This window comes from Hetaerina americana, unplaced genomic scaffold (genome assembly GCF_022747635.1).
Source record: "Hetaerina americana unplaced genomic scaffold, ioHetAmer1.1.p SCAF_21, whole genome shotgun sequence".
Classification (NCBI taxonomy): Eukaryota; Metazoa; Arthropoda; class Insecta; order Odonata; family Calopterygidae; genus Hetaerina; species Hetaerina americana.
Window position 1 is genome coordinate 3,783,569 of NW_027286775.1, and position 23,180 is coordinate 3,806,748.

The 23,180-nt window shown below is 43.1% G+C and overlaps 1 protein-coding gene across 1 annotated transcript in view; it reads right to left on the reverse strand.

Annotated features, from left to right (window-relative positions):
* Window positions 1-6,150: 6,150 nt before the first annotated feature.
* The window catches only part of LOC139688617 (acetylcholine receptor subunit alpha-like), a 500,693-nt gene continuing 483,663 nt past the window's right edge, over window positions 6,151-23,180 (reverse strand). Inside the window, exons 14-16 of the mRNA XM_071586164.1 lie at window positions 10,004-10,088; window positions 9,602-9,733; window positions 6,151-6,547 (exon numbers count right to left, since the gene is read on the reverse strand). Coding sequence (XP_071442265.1) covers window positions 6,350-6,547; window positions 9,602-9,733; window positions 10,004-10,088 — 415 coding nt within the window. The 3' untranslated portion in view covers window positions 6,151-6,349. The remainder of the gene's footprint in view (window positions 6,548-9,601; window positions 9,734-10,003; window positions 10,089-23,180) is intronic.

Here is a 23,180-nt window from a genome sequence, read left to right on the forward strand (position 1 = left end):
GGTCGGGCGCCGGTGCCGGATCTGGGCAGTTATCAGTTGAAATGGCGACAGACGCATCCATCTTGAGCGGACAATGCGCAAACACTCATATCTCACGCCCGTGCAGTCTCACAGCGCTCACAACACTCATATCTCACAGCGTGCAAGCTATATTCGCTCATCAGGCAAGGAGCAAAAAATTCGGCGGAAAGGATAACTGTATTGTTACTTTGTATATATTCTCAAAGCTCCTTGAAGGTGACACAATAATTTCACGAAAGGACGACAGCAAGTTGGATACGGAATTCTATTTGCAAACATATAAGCAAAATGGTTATTGAATTAGGACAACTAACATTCAAATTCGGTTTTGATTAAACGATGAAAGTGATGGTAATATTTGTCTTTTGATACTAAGTAATCTTCGCGCGTCTTCAGTTAACGGGCCGAGGGGCCGATTAATCGTGAGTCTATACTTAGCACTACTTCTCAATTGCCACCAATTTGCGAAGATTGTTGGCGATCGCTATCATCAGAATTGGCTCCGGCTGCGTCGATTCAGATAACTCAGGAACTTCGAGTGATCGATGAGATGACACTTTCATTTGGCAGTTAGATCCAAAGAAGAGCGATTGGTTGCCCAGGCTGCAATCACTCGTAGTTACCGCATCCAATCGCCGATACCCTTTACACATCAATGCATTTCACGAATTTTTGTTGAACCCTACCATTGACCGCGAGTGTATACAGTAATTTTAGTCCATTGCTGAGGAACATAATCTTGCTGACTGACTGAGAGAGAAGGGGCCTTTGGGGAGGGGATACGATTCACGTATGAGCGTGAGCATTGGAATGTTGGAGTTTGGAAGGCTGAATGGCAAGTCCAGCCGAGAGGCTGGAAAGCTTTAATTTGTCATATATATGCATTCGGAAACCATAGTGAGTAAATGGCTGTATTTATTTGCAATTTTTGAAGGATTTCTTGTGAAAAGCTGCTTGTTGAGGAACAGGAAAAGCGGCGGACAGAAAATATGGGTGAATGTGTAATTAACATTTGTTTTGGGAGGCTCAGTGCAGTGACCGTCAGGCGGTCAGAGATGACATTGTAAGAGCTCGCTTTTGGTTGAGGCGCATAAAAAAGCTAGAAAGGATGTGTGAGGCGTGAGAAGAAAATGATGTCGTGGAAGGAAACTCAAGACGAGCATGGAGAAGGCTTTGAATCAGACGTGGAGTCGAAGCGATTTTGAGAATTGGGATTGAATATGAAAGAGACCTCTGTGTCTTAAGATGAACGGAAAGGGTTGCAGGACGCTTATTGGTAATTAAGGGGCATTTAGAGAATTGGCAGGTGGTGGTTTTCTTTCTGGAAAGAGAGGGAAAATTTCTCTGAGGATGAACATTAGCAACTAAATGCCGAGGATGTACGTCGTACATGCGTCGTAAATAAATCTTTTTCGCTGTTGCGAGAATCTTTTGGAGAATCTGAGGACATAAAATCTTTTTTTACGTAGATGAAATTCTGGACTATTGCGTCGAAATAGAGAGGCATGACGACAGGGAAGAAATTGGATTAGTGAATTATTGTTATTGCGGATACAGTGGTCACACTTTTATGCTCATAGGATAGTAATTGTTGAAGTGAAAATAAAGTTGTTTTCTGTGGATTAATGCCGACAGATGCGTGGAATTTGTGCCTGAGGCGGCTGACTCGGGCACCTGGGAAAGTAGATAAAATGGTAGAGGTGAAGAGGTTGTGGTCTAGAGGGAGGAAATTAAATAATTAAGAGATTGCATTTCAAGTTTCAAAATGACAAACATTTCATTTGTATGACCTTTCCAAAGTAAGGATTTCCGGGGTTGGAGGACAAGAGATCTTAGTTCGAGGAGCCCCAAGCAATTGTTGGCATAGAGTGGAGCCACTTCCCATGTCGCTCAGTAATTGTTTAATGTGAACCAATTTTGTGTAACAATGAAATTTACATGTGCAAAAGTATATATATATATTATATACATATATATATATATATATATATATATATATATATATATATATATATATATATATATACATTCAAACACGAAATCCCGCCAAACGGCGAATAAATACTCATATATACAGAAATAGACCACACCTTTAGTGTGTTCGTCCTTTATATGTGTTCCTATCCCTTTTCCTTATATCTATTTCTGTATATGTGAGTATATATATATATATATATATATATATATATATATATATATATATAACTTAGAAACACTCATTGCATCGGTTTTTGAAATTTAAAATATTCTTTATAAACGATAAAAAATATTGTACACGTATATATATATATATATACATACATTCATATATATATATATATATATATATATATATATATATATATATATATATATATATATATATATATATATATATACATATAAATTCAAAGGATACAAAATGTTGTAACTTTTAGGCGATCTTGCCTCTGTCAAATGAAAAGAAAACATCCTCTTGGAGTGAGGGAGCTGGTGTTTGAATAGAGCGGGTCCAAGAGGGAGAAGTGAGACACATAGGGGGTGGAGGGGAAGAAACGGTGGAAATTGGCCGTTAGTGCGCCACCTTTAGACCGAGTGATTAAAAAAACTCTGATTTCAGCCGGACGTGTGCCCCCACCCGTGTTCTCACACCAATGCTGCTGGTTGCCGATTCTCGCAATACTAATAGATTGTTGTTACTATAAAGCTTCTATCATAGAATTGATTATCTACCAGTGACGTGTTTAGACATGGCGTGAATGACTATTGCGGGAGGTTTTGGTAAGTAACGGTGGTAGAAAATATATAATTCTTCATTTGTGTCTAAGGTTTATTAATGGTGTCTTTGGACTTAATGCTGTTATTCACTCTACCACACAAGAAAATTTAAATAAAGATATTTTAGTTCAGTACAGATAGAGTCAGCGCCCTCTTTTTAGGCATGGTAATCGAAATAATGAAATGTTGTCTTATCGCAACTTCGGCGTTACGCAATTACTTCACGCGAATTGACTAGAATGCTAATCCAGACTGACGCAATCCCACGTTTCTTTCAGGCCCTCCTTGGCAATCCTTTAACCAAAGCAATCAATGAAATATTCCTCGCTCGCTGAACAATGGCTTTGAAGCTTCCCCCAGAGAGGTTATTTCGTTTAATGAATCAACCCAACTCCACTGCCAATTGAAGAAGGCAAAGCGAGGTGAGGAAGGTGAAGATTTCTAATTTTGGCACGATGAAGGACTTAAACCTAGTTTCCTTGTTTTAAATGACTTCATCGATTTTATGGTGACTTTTTACTTAAAACATGGCAAAATGAAGAGAATAATTATTGAAATATTCCCGGTTTTAAACTTTTTAATGGCTCCATGTACCTGGAAGTAGGACGTCAATTGGGTAGATAGTTGGACAACTGACCGTAAGGATACCTCTGGGTACGCTCAGCTTCACCCAAGCTCTCTGATTTCCAAGTACCAGATCTTACTTGGAAACCACATGCATCACAGGCAATAAGGAACTCTTTCCCCTACCCTGATGAGCTAATCTGACACTCCGTTGGTCTTATTACTAGGCGAACTCTACCCTCACTCACCTGTCTTACCGAGCTCCGGATCCATAAATGTGGTTTCGTAAAGATATGAATGCCAACAAATTATAGGTACCAATTAAAGTCGATTTCCGATGAGAATGTCATCATAACGTCAAACCCTTCGTACAGAATCCCTATTAAACTGACGTTGAGGAGTTCTATTTTCAAGTGCTCAAAAGAGCTGGATTTGTGCTAATTAAGACACGTGGAGCATAGCGAGAGTCATCGACCTTACGCAAACTCGAGTGGCTGACTCTACTCTCTGCACCAACTATAGAGGAACGAGGGGCCACGAGATTGGAGGGAGGAGGATTAAGAGGGCGGCATCTCCCGCAGTTTCTTGGGGCGGAGGTTGGGTTGTTTTTGATTCCCACGGTCGAGTAGATTTCTGCAAACTGGAAGATGTTGAAAACATATCCCCCCGTCGGGTTGAGTTGAAGAGGGGTGTTCTGGTAAAGGGGAGGAAAAACTTAAAGGCACTTAGTCAGCGTACAGTTTGCAATACATTTTACGATGCAAAAGGGTAATTGACCACACCTAGTAATTAGTGTCCTGGGAAAAGGAAGGAAGCGGTGGCCTCGCATCAAATTGGCAAGAGAAGTTGTGCGAAGTCTTCGGAGAGTGAGAAGTTGTGCGAAGTAGAAAACCGAACTCAGTTGCGTTCTAAGACGCACGGAAGTACTGACCTACGTCTGCATAGACACCCCGCGACCAGCCGAAAAGGCGCGTGGAAGTACTCAGGACCAAGGAGGAATATTTTCACGGACCGCGAAAGGTAATGAGCAGCAATGACGAGAGGACTACCATTGGTGGCAGCTGATTTGCGTGCGCAAACTCAAGGCGCCCTAAGTTAATAGTGTCTTTAAGCATTTCCATTCCGGAGACATAGATTCCCATCGATGTTGGAGAGGAGCCGAAATCAAAACTCTTCGAGTCCATCCGTTCATTTGCAGAAAAAAATAAAGCTTTGCTTCCTGCGGCGGGGAGAGATGAGGGCAGCTACACAACTACGAAGGAAGGAAGATTTCTTTCGACAAATCTATTCTCTACTTGCGTGGAAAATGGAAACTACCGATCAAAAAGGGCCTACGCACGAGTACTGCTCCTAGATATACAAAGGAGTATTACATGATTGCCCCAGTCAATTAATAAAACCAGATCAAAGCAAAATTAATCCGTAAAACGAATGCAAATGCCTAGCACATTGCCCAGAAGAGGGTATGTCGATATCGGAGAGAAAAGGTGGCGCCGACGTCGAGATAAACTGTATGAGAGGAATGGGCTTGGAAAGCGCTGGAGAGAGAGCCTCCCCCCCTTCGGCCGCTGCCCCGACACACCGAGGACCATTGCAAATGAGGGCCCAGGGGTCGTGGAGAGTGACGAGCGAACGATAAGCAACTGCTAGCCTTAAGGATTACTACCGCTGTCCTCGATAAATTGACATCATCGAAGCGGACATTTCAGAGAGAAAAAGCTTTCCAGTTTAAGATTGAAAGGTTTGACTGGAAAATAATTCATAGCGTCGGCATTCGCGTGTATATTTCACTTGAGCTAGTTCCACAATTTCGCTAGTGTACCCATTTAGGATAGTCACAACATGCAAGCAAATACAAATTTGCAAATAGACGTATGGCGAGGGATAAACCCCTTTTATCGCTATTTTGGCATCTCCGGCTCTTACACCGCTATGACAATTTGAAAATATAAAACTCTATGCACAGAATGGTTTCCTTCGAAAATTTAAGGCTACGATATTTAATCGAATCGATGAGAAAACCTCGACGGTCAATCATGAAGTGAGCCACTTCATGAGAAACGCATGTTCCGTCATCCCTAATCAACAGTTTAACCCGAATCCATTAATCAACGGCTATTTGAACTATTTCATTTAGAAAAGTCTAATGCACACATATCCAGCTATGTGAATATCTCTGCATGCAAAGGGAGTAATAGTTACTCTGTATGTCACTACTCTACGAAATTCACCGCACTGAATTTTGAATAAACTCCACTTCTTTCCGATTACTTTCGTTTCCTGCCCAGCGGCAGATATCCGCATCAATCATAATAACATCGTGGTCGCTGGGAAACGGAGAGCTTCGGCCCGCCCCGGAATCGCGAGAGCATCAGGCGGGGCCGGGGCAGGGTCGAAGGCGCCTCTTCTTGGAGAGAGTGGCCGGAGTTAATTGACGTGGGGAAAACTCGGCGCCGTGCAAGGCGAGGTCCCGGCCGAGGACAGGGGGGGAAGGGGGTCCATTCTCGCCCCCTCCCCGTCGTCCGGACTCGGCACATTCACCCATGCAACGGTGGTACGCTGGCGCACGCTTCTATCTCGCTCTCTTAGAACTTAGCAAGCGTTTTTCTGACATACCTTCATTTATTTTGATATACCTTAGCCTTTTAAATACGTTATTGAGTCATAAGTAACTATACATATATGGATTTAGGTGTTTCCGTTTAGATACTAAATATTTTTTTCTCGAGGCTTTTGATTTGATGCATTCATTTTAAAATTATTCATATTTTAATTATAGGTACTCTTTATGATGTGTGTATATATATATATATATATATATATATATATATATATATATATATATATATATATATATACTCTTTTAAATAATTTGCCTCTCGACATCCCCTACGAATAAATCCCTAAGCAAGCACAACAAGAGATGGTCCCGAGGTGAGCGCAATTCCGTCCTTCGGAGGGCAGCCCTCCGCCCGCCCGTCGGTTCGGCAGTGCGGGGGCGCCGGGACTACAGCCCGGTTGCGATGTGGGGCTTGGCGGTGGTGGAGGCGATCTCCGAGAGGCGCACGTCGATTGGAATGCGGTCGTCGTAGAGGGTCGGCGCCTGGAGGATGATGCCCGCCGTGCCCACCAGCACGGCCAGCGTGAAGATCCAGAGGAAGAGGCGGTCCAGCACCATGGCCACGTACTTCCAGTCCTCCTTCACCTGAAATGGAGAGGAGAGAGTGTCAATGCGGAGAACCCCCGCGCCATCTTCCGAGCGGATCCGGGACCAGTTCGGACAAGTCAAATTGCTTACTTTTACAAAGGTTCGTCTAGGGGAACCGGTGACATGTTTGCGATTTCTCTTCCCGAGACAACACTTAATGGAGCGGTGCTAATGTGGGAATCATGATATTCGTTGATGACTGATTTGAATGTAATCCAGCTTGCTAGATAGCAAGTTGCTATGTAGGATTGTCAACAGAACAATATTGCACGTGTGTCTTCAGACGTTACATTGCGGAGCAAAAAATGTCTGACACTGTTAGAACAATGCCTTTACAAAGAAACGAATTGAACTTGATCAAGACTGATACAGATTGACGGACGAGGTCGCCAAATTTCGAACGCTTTGTATTTTTGGGTTGGGACATCGAATATGTATAAAATCTGAAAAGAGGCATTTATGGATCATATTGAATTCTATTCCTATGAAACGACAATCGTTTATATGACTTATGGAATGATGTTGTGTCAAATTGGGCTTGGCAATGTAGGAGAGCTTATACCGACCCATTTAAACTGTCTAATCTACTCTGTTCAACCAAAATGAAAAGAAAAGTCGATTTATAGACGGCAGGGATTCGAGGAATGGCCGGAAGTAATAAGTCCTAAGCTCATTTAAGCATATCACTAGGCGAATGAGAAAATCCATATTTCGCGATGGGCAAAATAACTCGTAATCATAGTCGTCATGCTTCACACTAATAATAAGAAGTAATATAGGCTTGAAGGCCATTCATTCTACAGACGAGCGACTGTTGAATGCGTTCATCTTTACTCAACCTTCTAATTATCACGTGACTCAAGGTTATTTGCAAAGATCATCTCTTAAGAATGAATTATTCGTCAATGAAAAAGGGTTCTAGAGGAGCTGCAATTCTACTTACAGATTTCAGCAGAGAATTTCCCTGTGCATAATTAATATGTTATCTCCCAAATTCTCTCAATATCTCTCAAAATGGGCTTCCAAAGGCCTCAAAAAAGGAATGAAACTTTACGGAGTTTAAGGTTAAATTTTCTTCGAACATAAGTTTTTCGCGTATTTAAACGTCTTATATCATTTCCTATCTCTACATTATACAGGTACAATCCAGACACCTGTTAATATACATAAGAATCCGTGGTGGAAGGCCCTTTCTTTAGTCGAAGGAGTAAATTTTAATGCAACATAATGCTTAGCACATGCCACAACTTCCTTCGCCGTGGGCGGAATGAATATGTTTCAAGTTTCAATGGCTCCCGTAGAAGTATATCGAAAGTCCAGCCAAATTAACTTGTAAAATACATGTCTGACAAATTAGGCCTATGATAAAAATTAAAATTAAATATTAACGCAAGAAATTTAACGAAAAAAACAGTTTATGGCCGTCTGTATTGAACATCTATTGCTACAGTAAGTTTCCTTTTTTATGTAACGCACCTTCAATCTTAAAGTATTGATTGTAAATTGAAAAATTAAAACGTAATGTATTGGTTTTTTTCTAGATAAACGCTTCCTTCTCTCTCGTTGCTGCAATCAAGTAGGGAACTAAAAGTATTCTGAGCTTAGTGTGGAATGGTTTGCTTTAGAGTAGACGACTCAATGAAAGAGATTTGCGTTCTCGAGATTACGAAGAACAATTACAACGATATCATTCGAGACACTCAAATGGTCACCACCGAGGAATAGATTTGGCTAGTTTCTTCCAATATGGACGTGCGGGACCTTGGATTTCATTAGCGTTTTTCGCAAATACGTGATAAAAGGCACGAATCCGGATCCCTTGCTTGAATAACTGAACAAAAATCCTCGAATATTCGGATTCGATGCTCCGATTACCACCTTTCCACTTCAGCAGGTGGATTTCTGTGGAAGGATAAAAAAAGAAATTTAATTTTTCCATGCAAATTGGGAACTGTGGGGAGACGCAGAAGTTTGAATTCCATTAGCACCAACAAAAGGACTCCGCGTTACATAAACCTGGAATTTGAATTAAATAGCGTGTTGTTTCCGGATGCTTGTTTATATGAAGGAAATTGCAATTGAATAGTGATCAGATCCAGGCAATGTTTGCCTCCTTGGAGTGTGTGCATGAGTGCATATGAATATGGCCAATCATAGGCTGAGGATTCTCAAGAAAGGTAACGCATAGCAAAACGGCCAACATTAGAGCGTTGAAATGTGACGCTTTGGAACACTTTGGAATTTACATATATTTCTCTATTCGCGTTGAATTGAGGTTATCTTTCAAATAGCAATGGCTTGGTTAATTGCTCTAAATGTTGCTTCCTTCGGGGCATTCGTCACGTAAGTAGTTTCATGCCCCTTGTAAGTTCCACCCAAGACGAAGTGACGATTGGCACTGAGACACCACGGCGGCCATGGATCGGTAACTTATGTAAAAGGCTCGAGAGGATGGCCCTCCACGGGACACGGCATCGCAATATCGCTGTGTCCATGCGTATAGTATTGACATGTTATTGGACATTGTCAATTGCCGATCCCCATATAAATTAAAAGGTAACTCTGGCGCGGAATAGGATCACAAAGTAGCGAAGATACTAGAAATTTTTTTCTCGTCTTGTGGTTCAGCGATTTTATGACTTAGCCACTCTGTTTCCTCGTGGAAAATTGAAGAGAAGTAAAGTGTTGCGACGACCCTTCCTCCCAGAATGAGAATAAAAGATTGGATTACAACATGACACTATCACCACACATTAAAACTACGAAGAACTCTGAACTATCAAATCAGCAAATTTCAAATCAAGATGTCCAAATAAACATTGCATCGTTGCACGCGTTACAGACCAATAGGAAATGAAAGGTCATTCATCATGAAGAACAATCGAAAACTCCCCGTATCTATGAATGAACGTATCTCAAAGAATGGCAAGCAATCACACTTCGCATGGCTGGAGCCCCCGGACACCAGTGTCCTTCGCCTGGGCTATTGCACCCACGCCTCGGTAATGCTGCAGCATCGAACCATTCGGAGGAACCAGGGGCGGTGCTCACCCTGGTGGAGTCCTCCTCCCGCTTAGTATGGTCCGCGATGAAGCGCACGCCGTCGATGGCCTTGTGCAGCTCCGGGCAGTGGTGCCAGTGGTGCGGGCGGCGGCGCCTGGTGCTCCCGCCCCCGCCGCACACCTGGGCCGGCGGCGGGGGCCGCGCCTCCCCGTTGCCCGGCGTCTCCGCACAGCTGCTGCTGCCTATCTCCTCCTCCTCCTCTTCCTCATCGTCCTCCTCGGTGGTAGGCGTGCCCTTGTCGGCCGGTCCCCGCCGCCCCCGCGCCCCGCTCACCTCCGCCCCCCTCAGCACCGCCTGCTTCCGCCGCCGCTCCTCCTCCGCCTCCTCCTCCTCGGCGGCGGCGGCGGCCGCTGCTGCTGCCGCGGCCGCCGCTGCCGCCGCCGCCGCCACGGCCGCCGCCGCCGCCGCTGACCCCAGGAAGGTGTCCTCGTGCAGGAGGGGGGGCGGGGGCGCGGAGCCGTGGATGCGGCACCCGCTCCCCATCAGGTTCACCGGGTCCATGAGGTCCCTGTGGAAGGCAGGGGAGAGTGTGAGTGGGCCTCACGTACCGAGGGCCCTGTGCCCCTCGGTGCGAGCGGGGTGTATCCCAGGGAAACCCAGCGACCCTCGGATGAGAGTTCCTCTTTCGTTGCTACTGAATGAAGAAATCGGAGTGACAAACGCGATTATGTTTCCATGGCAAGAACGTGGTTATAGAAGTGAGAAGCTTCGGCAAGTGCGAAAGTCGGTCCGCCGCCGTTTGACCCGAGTCGTGCCCAATAGCCGGAGAGTTAAGGTTATTTAAGTTCGTTATCTCACTGAATCCTCACGAAATCTAAGGGAAGGAAGCAGTAGCTCATGAGAATCAGAAAAGGACGGAACAGGTAAGGAGGATGTGGAATGTGGAGACGATGTTGGGGATATGGAAATTAGGAAATATTATAAACGGTCCCAAAAATGTAGACAAGAATGAAGGAGAAAGCGACGTTGTTTTGGTTCCTCAGGCTCTAAACCCGCGACTTATATTGTTCGGTTCTCGGTTTATTGGGGGGCGACATTGATTGCTGGGTTCCGTAAGTGAGGACGGTGGTTGGGTGGAGAGTTTGTGGGGATTCAAAGAAGAAGCAGTGCCATTCCGTGCATTGGGTTCGGTCGCCGACCTCCCAATTCAATGGTTCGCACAAGGGAGCCGCTGGCACAACAGCCGGGATTTTACCGCTACCTATTCCCTTTCCAAGTACACACGGTTTTCATTACACCTATTGATAGCTTTTTTAGTTTTCTAAAAATCATCCGAGGGCAAACCAGAGAGATTACATTGGCAAAAAATGGGTGCCTCAAATGGGTACCGCCTTACTTGCGGAAGAAATAACCACAACAGGAATAGAAATCTTCGTTGCTTCGACAATGGAAGGCTTAACTGTCAAAATAGCCTTAAGGATCACAATATGCAGGCAGTATTTTCAAATTTACACATTTTCTTCTTAAGAATAGATCTTGTTAGAAATTCAATCTGTATGTCTTTCAGGATCGAAGACATTTTTTATTTTCTCTTCTCTTTTATTGCCCCTACTGCGGTCATTAGAACTATCTTTAGGTTCTCGAGTAATGTTATCATGTACAATTTACGGAGAAATCTTTTAAGTATTTAAAAAAAAGTGATTATTAATTTATCTGCTATTATTGCAGGCATATATCTATTTGAAAATTTCCCTTCTGCTATTTACTGTACGAACATTTTAGTGAACATTTATATGTGCCAATAAAAATTCATTTCAAAAAGTCCATTCAATACTTCACTTGCAAATGGACCAAAAAAATGCTTGCTACTTAGGCTAAGAGTAGCCATTTTGCTATTACTATTTTTTGACTGGGTAATTGGAAAACCCTTAATTTCCTAACTGCTCTGATTAATGAGCTATTGATCGTTCTACATTAGTTCTATCTCTGTGAGAGAAAATATTATTTAATAGCTGTATGCCCGAACATGACCCGGTCACAGGGGTCAATGTACAGGTGAAAATATACATACTTTTTTGGAGTGAAAAAACGGGTTTTGGCATACTGATTAATTTAAAGGACTCATTATTTTGCATATTGAACTCTTTTTCGCGTGTTTTGACGTCTTCACAAGGGCAATAGCCTCGCGTTCCGCAGTTCGTAACATTCCTCGTTCTTTCGCCACGCATCGTGCCGGGGCGTGCTCGCCTTCCACATCGCTAGCGCCCAGACTATCCCACATTCATGCCTTTCGTCAACAAGCACTGATATACGAGGGCTGTCAAGGGAGTAACTTACGTTTCGGCCTAGCGTGTAGGGATAGAGCCACCCTCTTGGAGTTTAAACGTCACTACACTCAGTCCATGCAACCTGCTGTGGTAATACGCAGACTCGTGCCTTCTACTTTGCTCTCGGGGAACTCTGAAAATGTCCGCTGCAATAGAAAATCTCGCGAGTTGTCAGTGAGGCCTGCCCTGAAAGTGACTTACGTTCTGAAATACGTGAACTATGAAAATAGTGACAAAACGAAGTATTATTATATACAGTTGTAATACACATTGTTAAACTATTTTTTTACAACGTCGCCATTCAAATTGAGGCATTTATCATAACTATACACAAACTTTTCGATTCCGTCTCTGAAGAAATCTGCCGCCTTGCATTTTAGCGATATGTTTACACCAGCATGCAATTCTGCGGCGCTGTCAAAGTGCTTTTGCGTTGCACGCGCCGTCTAGCGAGAGACACGTGATCGTAAATCGGCGATTCGCACGAACGTTTTCGCTGATTTCCACCGTCATTTCATCTGTCACAAGACTAGATCGACCTCTGCGGTCCTTGTCGTGAAAATTGGTGCTTTGGCCATTCTTAGACCGAATGCACCACTGCCTCACTCCGCCTTCACTCATTATTCTGTCTCCGCATACTTCACTACAAAGTTGGATATTTATTTCAATTGTACGGTGGTTTTTTGCCTGTAAAAACCTAATCACAGATTGCACTTCACAACTCGCGGGATTTTCATTTCAGTTCACATTTCAACAGTTGGCAGTGAGCAAAGTAGACGAACCACAGTGAGCACGCAACAGCAGCAGCGGGATGCGTGGGCTGAGTGTAGGGACGTCTAAAAGATGGCAACTCTAGCACTATGCCCCACTGCCACGCTAGGCCGAAACGTAAGTTTCTCTCTGGTCAGCTCTCGCATCAAGAAAATAAGCATTGTTTTCACAAGACTGTAGTATTCTCGTAAAGGGACTAGAGTTGGAAGGAGAGGGCGTCGTGTCGTGAAAGCCCTTCGTTCGGCCTCGGCCCAGCCTCCCTTCCTTCCACCCACTCAAATTTATTTTCCGGCCCGAGTATCGCTCCTTCCCGCATGCCCCTCGGGTTTAATATCTGCAAGACCCTTCGCTTTCCTTCGGAGGGAAGCCGGTCCGCTTGATAACGGCCGAGGGTGAGCGCAGTAGGTCGGCCCCCGTGACCCGCCTCAAGCGGACGACCCCCCCCCCCCCCGAAGGAGACTGCTCTCCAGGGCCCCCTTCCGGTCGGATACGGGAGAAGAGGGTGCATGCCGGGGGTGAGTAATCTACATCTACGTAATACCCTGGAAGCCACCGAAACGGCTAGTTTGTGACTTTGGAGTCCTGGAGAAAGCAATAGAGTGAAGATGGAAAACCACGCATCATGGATACCAAACAGCCTCTATTCAAGTGGACGGCCAATCAAATTCCCGAAATAACATTAACAGTTTCTCGACAAGCACTTGCACGGTGCAATATGAGTCTAAGGTCAAACAATTACCATTCGCTTATAGCTGCCATCGTTATAAATTACGGTGAAAATTTTCTCTTGCATGAATACCTCTAAATCCCGGCACTCCCTCGTGATAAATTGTCCTTCCTCTCAGCACCAATTAATGGCTTCATACTATATGCATCTCTATTTAACCCTCGCACTATTCCTTCACTTTGTTACTTTCCCGTCTATGACTCCTTGAACCCTGATTAAGGCGGCTGGGACCAGCGTCGAAGTGAGTTGTTTGTGCGAATATTTTTATTTTTTAATAATAATAATATACTATAATTAATTGCTAATGTGCAACAAGACGAAAGCATATATATATATATATATATATATATATATATATATATATATATATATATATATATATATATATATATAAAGCTCGCGTTTCCTCGAACAGAATTTCCTCGCCGGGTGAGCTCCCCCAAACTCCTTGGAAGCATTAAACTTAGCCACGATATCGTAAACAGTTGATCTGGGGTATCCAAAGAATCGAACTATTTCGAAAGATAACGCCCAGCGTGAACAATTTCGATAATAGTGGCTTTTCGATTGTACGCCGCACTTGTAGATAACATATCGGCCATTTTGAGGCTATGAGTGCTTAATACATTCTAATAGCTTTTGAGAAGGCCAATCGCGACCTCCAGTGGGACTACAATTCAAAATTGCTTAATTTCGACCAAAAACAGCAACCCATTAACATTGCTAATGAGGTGTTGAACTGTCCGCGACGACCCACATTTGCTCCAGAGGGTCACAAATGGTGATGAATCATGGGTTTATGGTAATGACGTGGAAACAAAAGCTCAATCATCCCAATGGAAGCTGCAGCACGAGCCAAGACCGAAAAAAGCGCGCCAAGTTTGGTCGAATGTGTAAGTTTTCCTTACCTTTTTCTTCTATTACAGGGCATCATGAGTCCTTGCCACAGGGTAGAACGGTAAATAAGGAATATTACCTGCAAGTTATGCGCAATTTGCGCCAAGCAATCCGCCACAAACGCCCGGATTTGTGGAAGAACAAAAATTAGCTTTTGCACAATGACAACGCCCCTGCTTACACATCGTTAATCGTGCGCGAATATTTGGCCAAAAACAACACACTAATGTTATCGCAGCCACCGTATTCCCCAGATCTGGTCCCCAGTGACTTTTTCTTGTTCCCGAAATTGAAGAGGCCCATGAAAGGACGATGCTACGCTACGATTGACGAGATAAAGACTGCATCGAAGGAGGAGCTGAACAGGATCACAAAATAAGATTTTTTGAAGTGCTTCGAGGGTTGGAGAAACGTTGGCATAAGTGTGTAATATCTAATGAGGATTACTTTGAAGGGAACACAAAATAGACATTCATGAATAAATAAATAATTTTTGGAAAAAAAACTCGCGATGCTTTTTGAACAGATTCCGTGCCCTATTTTCACTGAAAATTTGGCAATGCAAAAGATCTGCACTTCGCGATCTTCGCGAAAATCTTGACGGACGACGAAGAGCAGAGTCGAGTGTCTGCTGGCGAAGACCTTCTGCAATGTTATCGCGACGATTCCCCAACCCCCTTTTTGGCCCCGGCATATTATTTCCGACGTATATAATAGATTTTATGTGCACTGGGAAAGTAGCTGGCGTTTAAATGGAAGTTTTTATAGCGGATTGTTTCCTTCTGCGTACCATTTAAGGTGGGTGGGGATAGAGAATATATTTAAGTAGTTTCGTGGCCCTCGCGTTTAGAAAGGCATCAAATGCAACTTCGGCCTCTCTCCCCTCTTCCCCGAGCTGACTTATCCACATTTTCTTTCGAATCAAAAACATCGTTACTTCCCATGACTCTCGCGTTCCTCCGACCCCCCAAAACAAGTTTCCAAACTCGCCAACGCCTCCACCAGTCAACCCTTTTGTCAATTGATTCATCATCCTGTCAATAGCGATCATTCCCGAATAAGTGAATAGAATTAGCAGCCCAAAATTCAGTGGGCTGTGGAGCCGAGACAGTTCCAAACTCACTATGTTTATATGTCCTGTAAATAATGTATTGCATTAGAAAGCTTTAAGAATCGCACGCTTGGATAATCGCATCGATTGACGCACTATGAATTAGCATCAGCGGACTCCGAATGGCACAGATACAAAAACAAGTAAGCTGACCCGTGCTTGGGGAAAGAGACTCCTGCAATCCGAGTAATATAAATCGATATAATAAAGTCTAGTAATGGTACCCTGATGGAGAAATGGAAGTCCGGTCACCGCTTTGAGTTTGCCTTGGCGAACTACGTTGAACAGATCTGCCTAGATACCGGTTATTTGAGATTGGCTTATGGGAGGAGTGCAGCTTCTTGTTGCCTGCAAACCACTTCCATGAAGTCTACGTTTCCATGGTACTCAGAAGTCTGGGTCAATTACTACGCACGTAGTCAAATAATCGAGGGAAATTCTCGAATGGCCGACGTCATGAGTGGCCTCCTTTGTTCTTGAAGGACTTTGAATTTTCCTGACTAACTCCTCTTGAGCGAAACGTACATGCTTGCTGCAGCGCCATATTTGTAGACATATGAAGATATTTTGCGGCAAAATATGGAACCAGTTTTTTCAAATTCGTCATCGGCCTGGCCCGTCTGCGTCTCGCGGAGAAACGATTTCAGACTTTAAGCACCACCGGAGAAAAATGTCATGTTCGGTTTCTCATAATGGCTGATAATCGTAAATCGGGAAATCATCGAGAAGATAATGATTTCTTTATGATCATGGTGATCCTCGATTTGATGTGCAGGGTGCTTCCTCATTGAGGGCGAGTGTCTTTCGTGCACTGAGTGCCGCCTCCAATTCAAGTCTTCCCATTCTCGCACGCCTATCGGTTTTTGGAGGCTTTCAAAGACGATCCCACCTCTCCTTGCCGCTCCCATCGCACAGTGGCTCCTAAACCATAGGACGACACATAAAACGCATGCATTCCAATATTGATTTTTTTTCGTGTTTAATAAAAAATTAGTGACGACATTGGTTCGACTTGGCTAGCCCTCACTTGCTTCGCTTCGATTGGCATTCGCGTCCGCTTCCTCGAAGTGCGTCTAGTCGCGATGTATCTCCTGGCGGAATTCTTAATTCTTCCGAGAGCGGAGTGACAACTGGATTCCCAGGGCGGAGGTGAGGAGAGGCAGGCGGGGCGTGCCCGCCGATGAGGGAAGGGAGGGGGTGGCGCGGATGAGGAAGGGAGGGTGGTTGCCATGGCAATGCCCTCCTCAGCTCGAGCGGGGCGGGGGTCCCAGGGGGCGAGTGGGAGGGAAGAGGAGGACAGCGGCATACTTTCGCTGCCTCACCTCTCTGGGGCGGGGCGGAAATCCCGCCTCCGACCGACCCCCCCCCTCCTCCCCACCACACGCCGCCGTGTCCCACGACACGCCACTTCAGAAGCAAGGCGCTCTCCGGAGCGAGAGCTCCTGAAACGCAGTGCCGAAACCCCGTTCGCAGAGCAGAGGAGCAGCGGAAAACTTTCGAGTAACGCGGCCATTGGATGATGCAAAAAGTGCCCAAAAAGCTTTGATAAAACCAGCTCAGTGTGAAGAGGCTGTGCAATATGCAAGGTGTTCTTTCACACTGCGAATATATGACAAACTTGGTTCATCATCATCATTGGTCGTTCAATCCTAAGATTGGTTGACTGCGGCCCTCCACCCTACCCTACCTGAGGCCAATTGGCTTTCTCCATGGTATTTTAGCAATGTACTTTCTTCTCTATTTATCCCTTGGCCTTTATTCTCTTGGGACTTTTCCCTCTATTTTTCCTTCTATTATATTCTTCACGAATCCATTGTGTCTCAGGGTGTGGCCAATCCTCCTGGTTCTTCTTTTCTCTTTAGTGTTCCATAAGGTCCGTTCTTCGACTATTCTTCTCTATACTTCTTCATTTCTCATTTTATCCGGTCTTTTCATCGTAAGCGTCCTCCTCCAGCACCAGGTTTCCAAGGCTGCTAGTATTTTCTGATCTACTTTTCCGTTGGTCCATTCTCTTAATCCACATAGTGCCGCGCTCCATGCGAATGTTTTCACGTATTCTTTCCTCGTCTGTATTTCTCACTTCTTTGAACTTAGCAGTTGTCTTTTCATTGTAAATGCTCTCTTACCTTGAGCTATTCTTCGCTTCATGCGTGTAGTACATCTTCCATCCCATGTGATGGTTATACCGAGAGAGATGAAGGAATCCACTTGCTCTAATTCCACTTCTCTCTTCCACATACTAGGATTTTAGTCTTCGTCTTTTTTATGTTCATGTCGTATCTTTGTAGAACTTGATCCAATACGTTTAGTGACCTTTGAAGAACCTCCTGTTTTTCTGCCATCAATGCAATATCGCCGGCGAAGCGTAGCATGTTTATCTCTTCTCCATTGATCCTAATTCCGTTTGATCCGATGCCTTGTGCTTCTCCTATTGCCTTCTACGGGTACATGTGGAAAAATGCAGGTGAGAGGTTGCATCCTTGTCTAACTCCTTTTTTTTAATTTTAGCCCCTATATGGCTTCCATCTGTCGTTCGCATTGTGGCTACTTGCTTTTTGTAGAGCTGATAGATTATTCTTCTGTCGTTGTAATCTATTCCGAGTTTTTTCCAGCAGTCCAAACATCTTGTTCCATTCCACATTGTCGAAGGCTTTCTCCAAGTCCACATACAGTTGCTTGTTCACAGATATTGTTTTCTCTAACATGATTCTCTCCCTGAGTATGGCTTCCCTGGTTCCTGTGTTCTTCCCAAAGCAAAATTGGTTTTCCGATAGGCTATCTACAATTTTCCTTTCGATCCTTCGATTTATTATTCGTGGAAGTATTTTTGATGTGTGTGTCTCGAGGTTCGTTGTTCCTCGCATTTCTCTGTCCTCACTCCTTCCTTTGATAGTCCTCAGGAAGTCTTTCTTCTTTGTAGCTATCTTTAATTATTCCATACAACCTTGGTTATCCACCAGCAATCCATTCACTTCGGCCCAGATTTGACGCGAAGAATAACTAGTCGAATCTATTGAACAGATAACCAATTCCTTTAATTCATTCTTGGTGAACAACAAATATTTTCCCTGGAAAAATCGTCTTTCAGTATTATTATGACTGTTTAATACGTGAGTTCACTGTGCAAGGGTGACGGAAATGTAAAGCAGTTGCTTCCGCGGTCTTCCAAACTGGTGGCAAACAACATTTATTTGACGGTTAAATCACACAACTTGTATCTCGAATTTAAAAAATGATTTTCTGTTCACAAGGCTCCGTTCAAATATTTTTCACTGTAGAGTCAAGCTATGAGCGATCTGTATCCTTAATGAGAGAAAGTGACACGACAGGGTTTATTTCCTTGGATCGATGCTTTCCTGCTGAAAAATATGAGTGTAATTTACCATTTATGAAATAACTCTTTTAGTGACAAGAATTTCACCAATTGGAATTTACATTTGGCATTTTAAAATTAAAAATAGAATTGATATCACAAGTTATCTTGAAAAAACAACTAGTTAACTCTAATTTTCGAATTCAATTTTATAATATGGAAAATCACATATGTTCGTCGTGTTCGCCAATTCATGGGAAATAATGACGGTTAAAGTTCGATTGGGACTAGGGCGATGACGCGAGTATTGCTCATGAATGAAATTATAAGAGAGATTTGTAAAGCGCAGCAAATGAATCACCAAAAGCATTCAATTCAGTGTTTGTGTACATATAATAATCATTTATCTCACAAATCCCACTGATAAATGAAGCGGCGACGAAAATATAGTAATGAAATGCAAATTTATTGGAAATTATGGAGACATAATCAAATCCAAATATAGCTCATATATGACTGAACTCGTTATGAATAACTTCTTTGAATATTATATGTTTACTTCCTTAAGTGTCTTTATCTCGGGTGATTTCAATACACTTCCCGCATATCCAACTGTGGACTCAACGATTAAATGAGGTCGGGTTATCGTAAAGGTTGGCCAGCTTTATCTTTTAATAATAAAAAGACAGAGGTAATGGATTCTTCTAGTCATTTTACTCGATCCCATGTGACCATTCTCGTCTACGTCCATTGGGGCACCTGTACTCAAACCATACGAAGACTCAAAACCCACTCAATAATCTTATTTCCTTTCCCAGCTGCAATGCCTCATCCCTTAGTCTTCATCCCTCCCTTGGTCAACAGCAGCGTTCCAATCGGACATCACCAGAAAATGTCCCCCTCTCGGAAAACCCGCGAACATTCAATTTTATTGATCGAATGATATGTCTATTTCTTCAGACCTGTGATTACGAGTACTGTTGTTCGTGCATATCTGAATAGTGGTCAAGTTATTTGGTTAAACTTTAACTTTGACTGGTAGTATCCCATCACTCACCTGCTTAACAATTACTACGCTTATTCCAAACGTTTCGCTCAGCACTGTCGCCACCCCTCGCTGGTTAACATTTTCCCCTCCGCCGTGCATAACACCAGAATTGAAGCTGCAAATGATCCCTTATGTCCGGATATCTCACCTCGATTACCATAATTATCTTCCCCTTTTCTTTATGCAGTTATATGTTTCCTAATATCACTGCTCCCAACATCGTTCTTACATTCCTAGTCCTTGTACGAACTGCTTTCGCCCTCCTTTCCCGTCTTCTGCTGCCGTTGCTTCCTCTTTAGTTACAAGGACCCAGTACGACGGCGGCGGGGGAGGCATTGCCTAGTCCGCTTCCGGCCACAAAACCCAGCTCCAGGGATCGAGTCCTGTCTTTGCTAGAACTCATTATTCTTCTATTTGGGTCCGTTATCTTTTCGTAGGATGAACAATTGATTTGGTTTTCCGTCGCCTTTTTATCAGTGATGTTACCGTGACACTCACACTCAAATGCCGCTCCAGCGTGGTCAGACTCACATAGAACCATCTCATAGAGGAGGAAAAAGCACGTTTGTAATGAATTTCTGGCTTAGATTATTCCTCTCGTTCCTACACTTTCACCTCTCTGGTAAGGGTGTTTTTTTCCAATTGTAACTGTTATCATTACCACCAACGAATTTACATATTTCTGGTAATAATGTGAGCAGCATTGTTCGAGAAAATACCAAGAAAATTGCTGTTATCTATTTAAATTCACACGTGTAGTCATTTTTGGGATTACTGGTAAAGAATGGACAAAAATAATACATTTTTTGATAATGGGTCAAACTTAATTATTCAGAAAACAATTCGATTTTTAAAAATTTGGATAAAAATTTACTGGAAAAAATGTCCAGGCAATAAACTTAATTCGGTAGTTCCAATTCAACATTGTGAAATTAAATTTTAAAAGATTTAAAAGTGCCTTTTATTGCGAACAATTTTTTTACAAGCATGCAATGTGTAATTTAAAAAGCCCTTTGTACTTCTTTGAACTATTGCATATCTAATTACGGAAAATTGAAAACGGGAGGTAAAAAATGAATAAAACTTATGAGAGGTTGACATAACACGCCGCCACGTAATCGCTGGCCTTATCTTTTCTCTCCTCTCCTTTCTTGTATTAACTGCGGGGGCACTTCTAAAGGGCCCTTGCTCTTGAGGCGTGGGCATCCTAGCACTCGTGACACGGGCTGACAGAAATAGATGGAAAGATAAGGGAGAGATGTGGTTTTGTATTATAATGGCTACATAAGGAAATTTCCTGAGTTTGAAGAAATAAAAGTATTGAATTTAAAAATGCTGAGTGCATGCAACCAGTTTTGTGAGAAAGAAAAATTCATTGGGTAGTGGCAAATGGTAAGATCAAAATCCTTTCCACAAAAGGCAATAATTATGGAATATCAGTAGTAGCAGAGATTGTATGCAAACCAATCCGCACGGACACGGATTCTCAAGAAAACTCCTTCTAAATCATAAAAAAGAATTTGATAAAAGGTCTTTGTCTTAATCTTTATTCTGAACTGAGGCATAATTATTGTTGAAGCCAGCGCTCTTGGTGCGGGTGTCGCTCCTTTAAATCTACAGCAAATGATAAAATAAGCCACACTTCATTACAGACGGGCACCAAAACTACAAATAATGGTGATTTATTTCGCTGCACTCATGCCAAAACTATTTCTGATATATTCTAGAGGAACCTCTGATGGATTCCGAGCAAATAATATTAAGACTGGGTAATACTTTATGGAACACACACCATGGCATTCACCTGGTTCCGATGCTTATGGATTCGGAAGACAAGGGGTAATGTATTATTTTCAAAGAGAGATCAGTAATATTAAAATACTAGGAATTAATTCATTTTCTGGGGCCTACCCCCTGCCACACGAAATAAGGCAAATAATTTTAACTCACTTAACACTGCGATGTGGGAGGTTAGCGGGGATTACTGGAGTGATAACTATTGAGTAATAAACAGCGGCGGGGATGAGAGCGAACGAGAGGTTGCCATAATATTGAATAGAGAGGTATTAGGAAGCGTATTCAACATAGAACAAGCAATGGATTGAATATGACTAGTAGAGATAAAAGCAGAACCGATGCATTTGGTCATTGCTCAGGTATAGATACCGCCGAGCAATCATACGGAGGAAGAGGTCGATAGGATATACGATCAGTCAGAGGGCATAATCACGTGTGTTCCTGGAGGGAAACATTCGATAGTGATGGAAGGGTTCACATAGGTTTCTCATGTCCAAATTTTTAGTTAATATGCAACATACCGCACTTTTTTAAATGCCTACTATATCTGCCACGTCTGCCAAGGAAGAGCTATGTTAACAGTTAGAGATAAGGCGGGTAAGATAAAAGCTGACACAGGAAAGATACAAGAGAGATGGGAGGAATACATAGAAGAATTGTATAGTAGAGAACGTAGACCAACAAAGTTAGACATAGAAAAGGAAAATGACGTAGAGGAAGATAGCTTAGGCCCAGGCATACTAGAAGATGATATAGACAGGGCATTAAGGGAGATGAAACTAAATAAGGCCGTGGGGGTGGATAACATTCACGCGGAACTTTTAAAATGCTTAGGAAAATGTGGGAGGAAGAGGCTATATGGGCTGATCCGTAGTATTTATGAGGAGGGAATCTGGCCGGAAGACTTTGTGAGATCAGTTTTAGTTCTTATTCCGAAAAAGGTAAAGGCCACGTCATGTGAGGACTATAGGACAATTAGTTTGATATCCCACGCAGCTAAAGTTGTTCTCAGGATCATAAACAAAAGGATAGAGAGTAGGGCAAATGATTACTCAGGGGATGATCAGTTTGGGTTTAGGAAGGGGAGTGGTACGCGTGATGCCATTGCAGTAATGAGATTATTAATCGAGAGGAATATAGAACACAACCAGGAGATGTTTGCCTGCTCGTAGATTTCGAAAAAGCGTTTGATGGAGTGAATTGGGAGAAACTAATGAGTATATTGCAGAAAATATGAATAGATTGGAGGGATAGGAGGCTAATCCGCAACCTGTACATGTCTCAGACTGCTCAGGTGAGAGTGGGGAACGGGGAGTCTGGATGAGCAGTGTTAGGAAGGGGTGTAAGGCAGGGTTGCCCACTATCACCGTTGCTGTTCAACCTGTATGCAGAGGAAGGAGGGTTTCTTTTTTGCCATCCATATACGTTCCACGAACGTATATGGATGGCAAAAAAGAAACAATTAGGTATGCATGGAAATGCTCATAAAAGAGTAAGGCTTTATAACAATTGATCGGTGGGGAAGACGGAAATATGAGCTCGATTACGAGCGGAAACGTTTCCCTTAATTTGGGATTTTGAATGACCGATGGGCCGATTATTTGTCAATTAGGCCTTCGAGGAAAACGTAATAAAG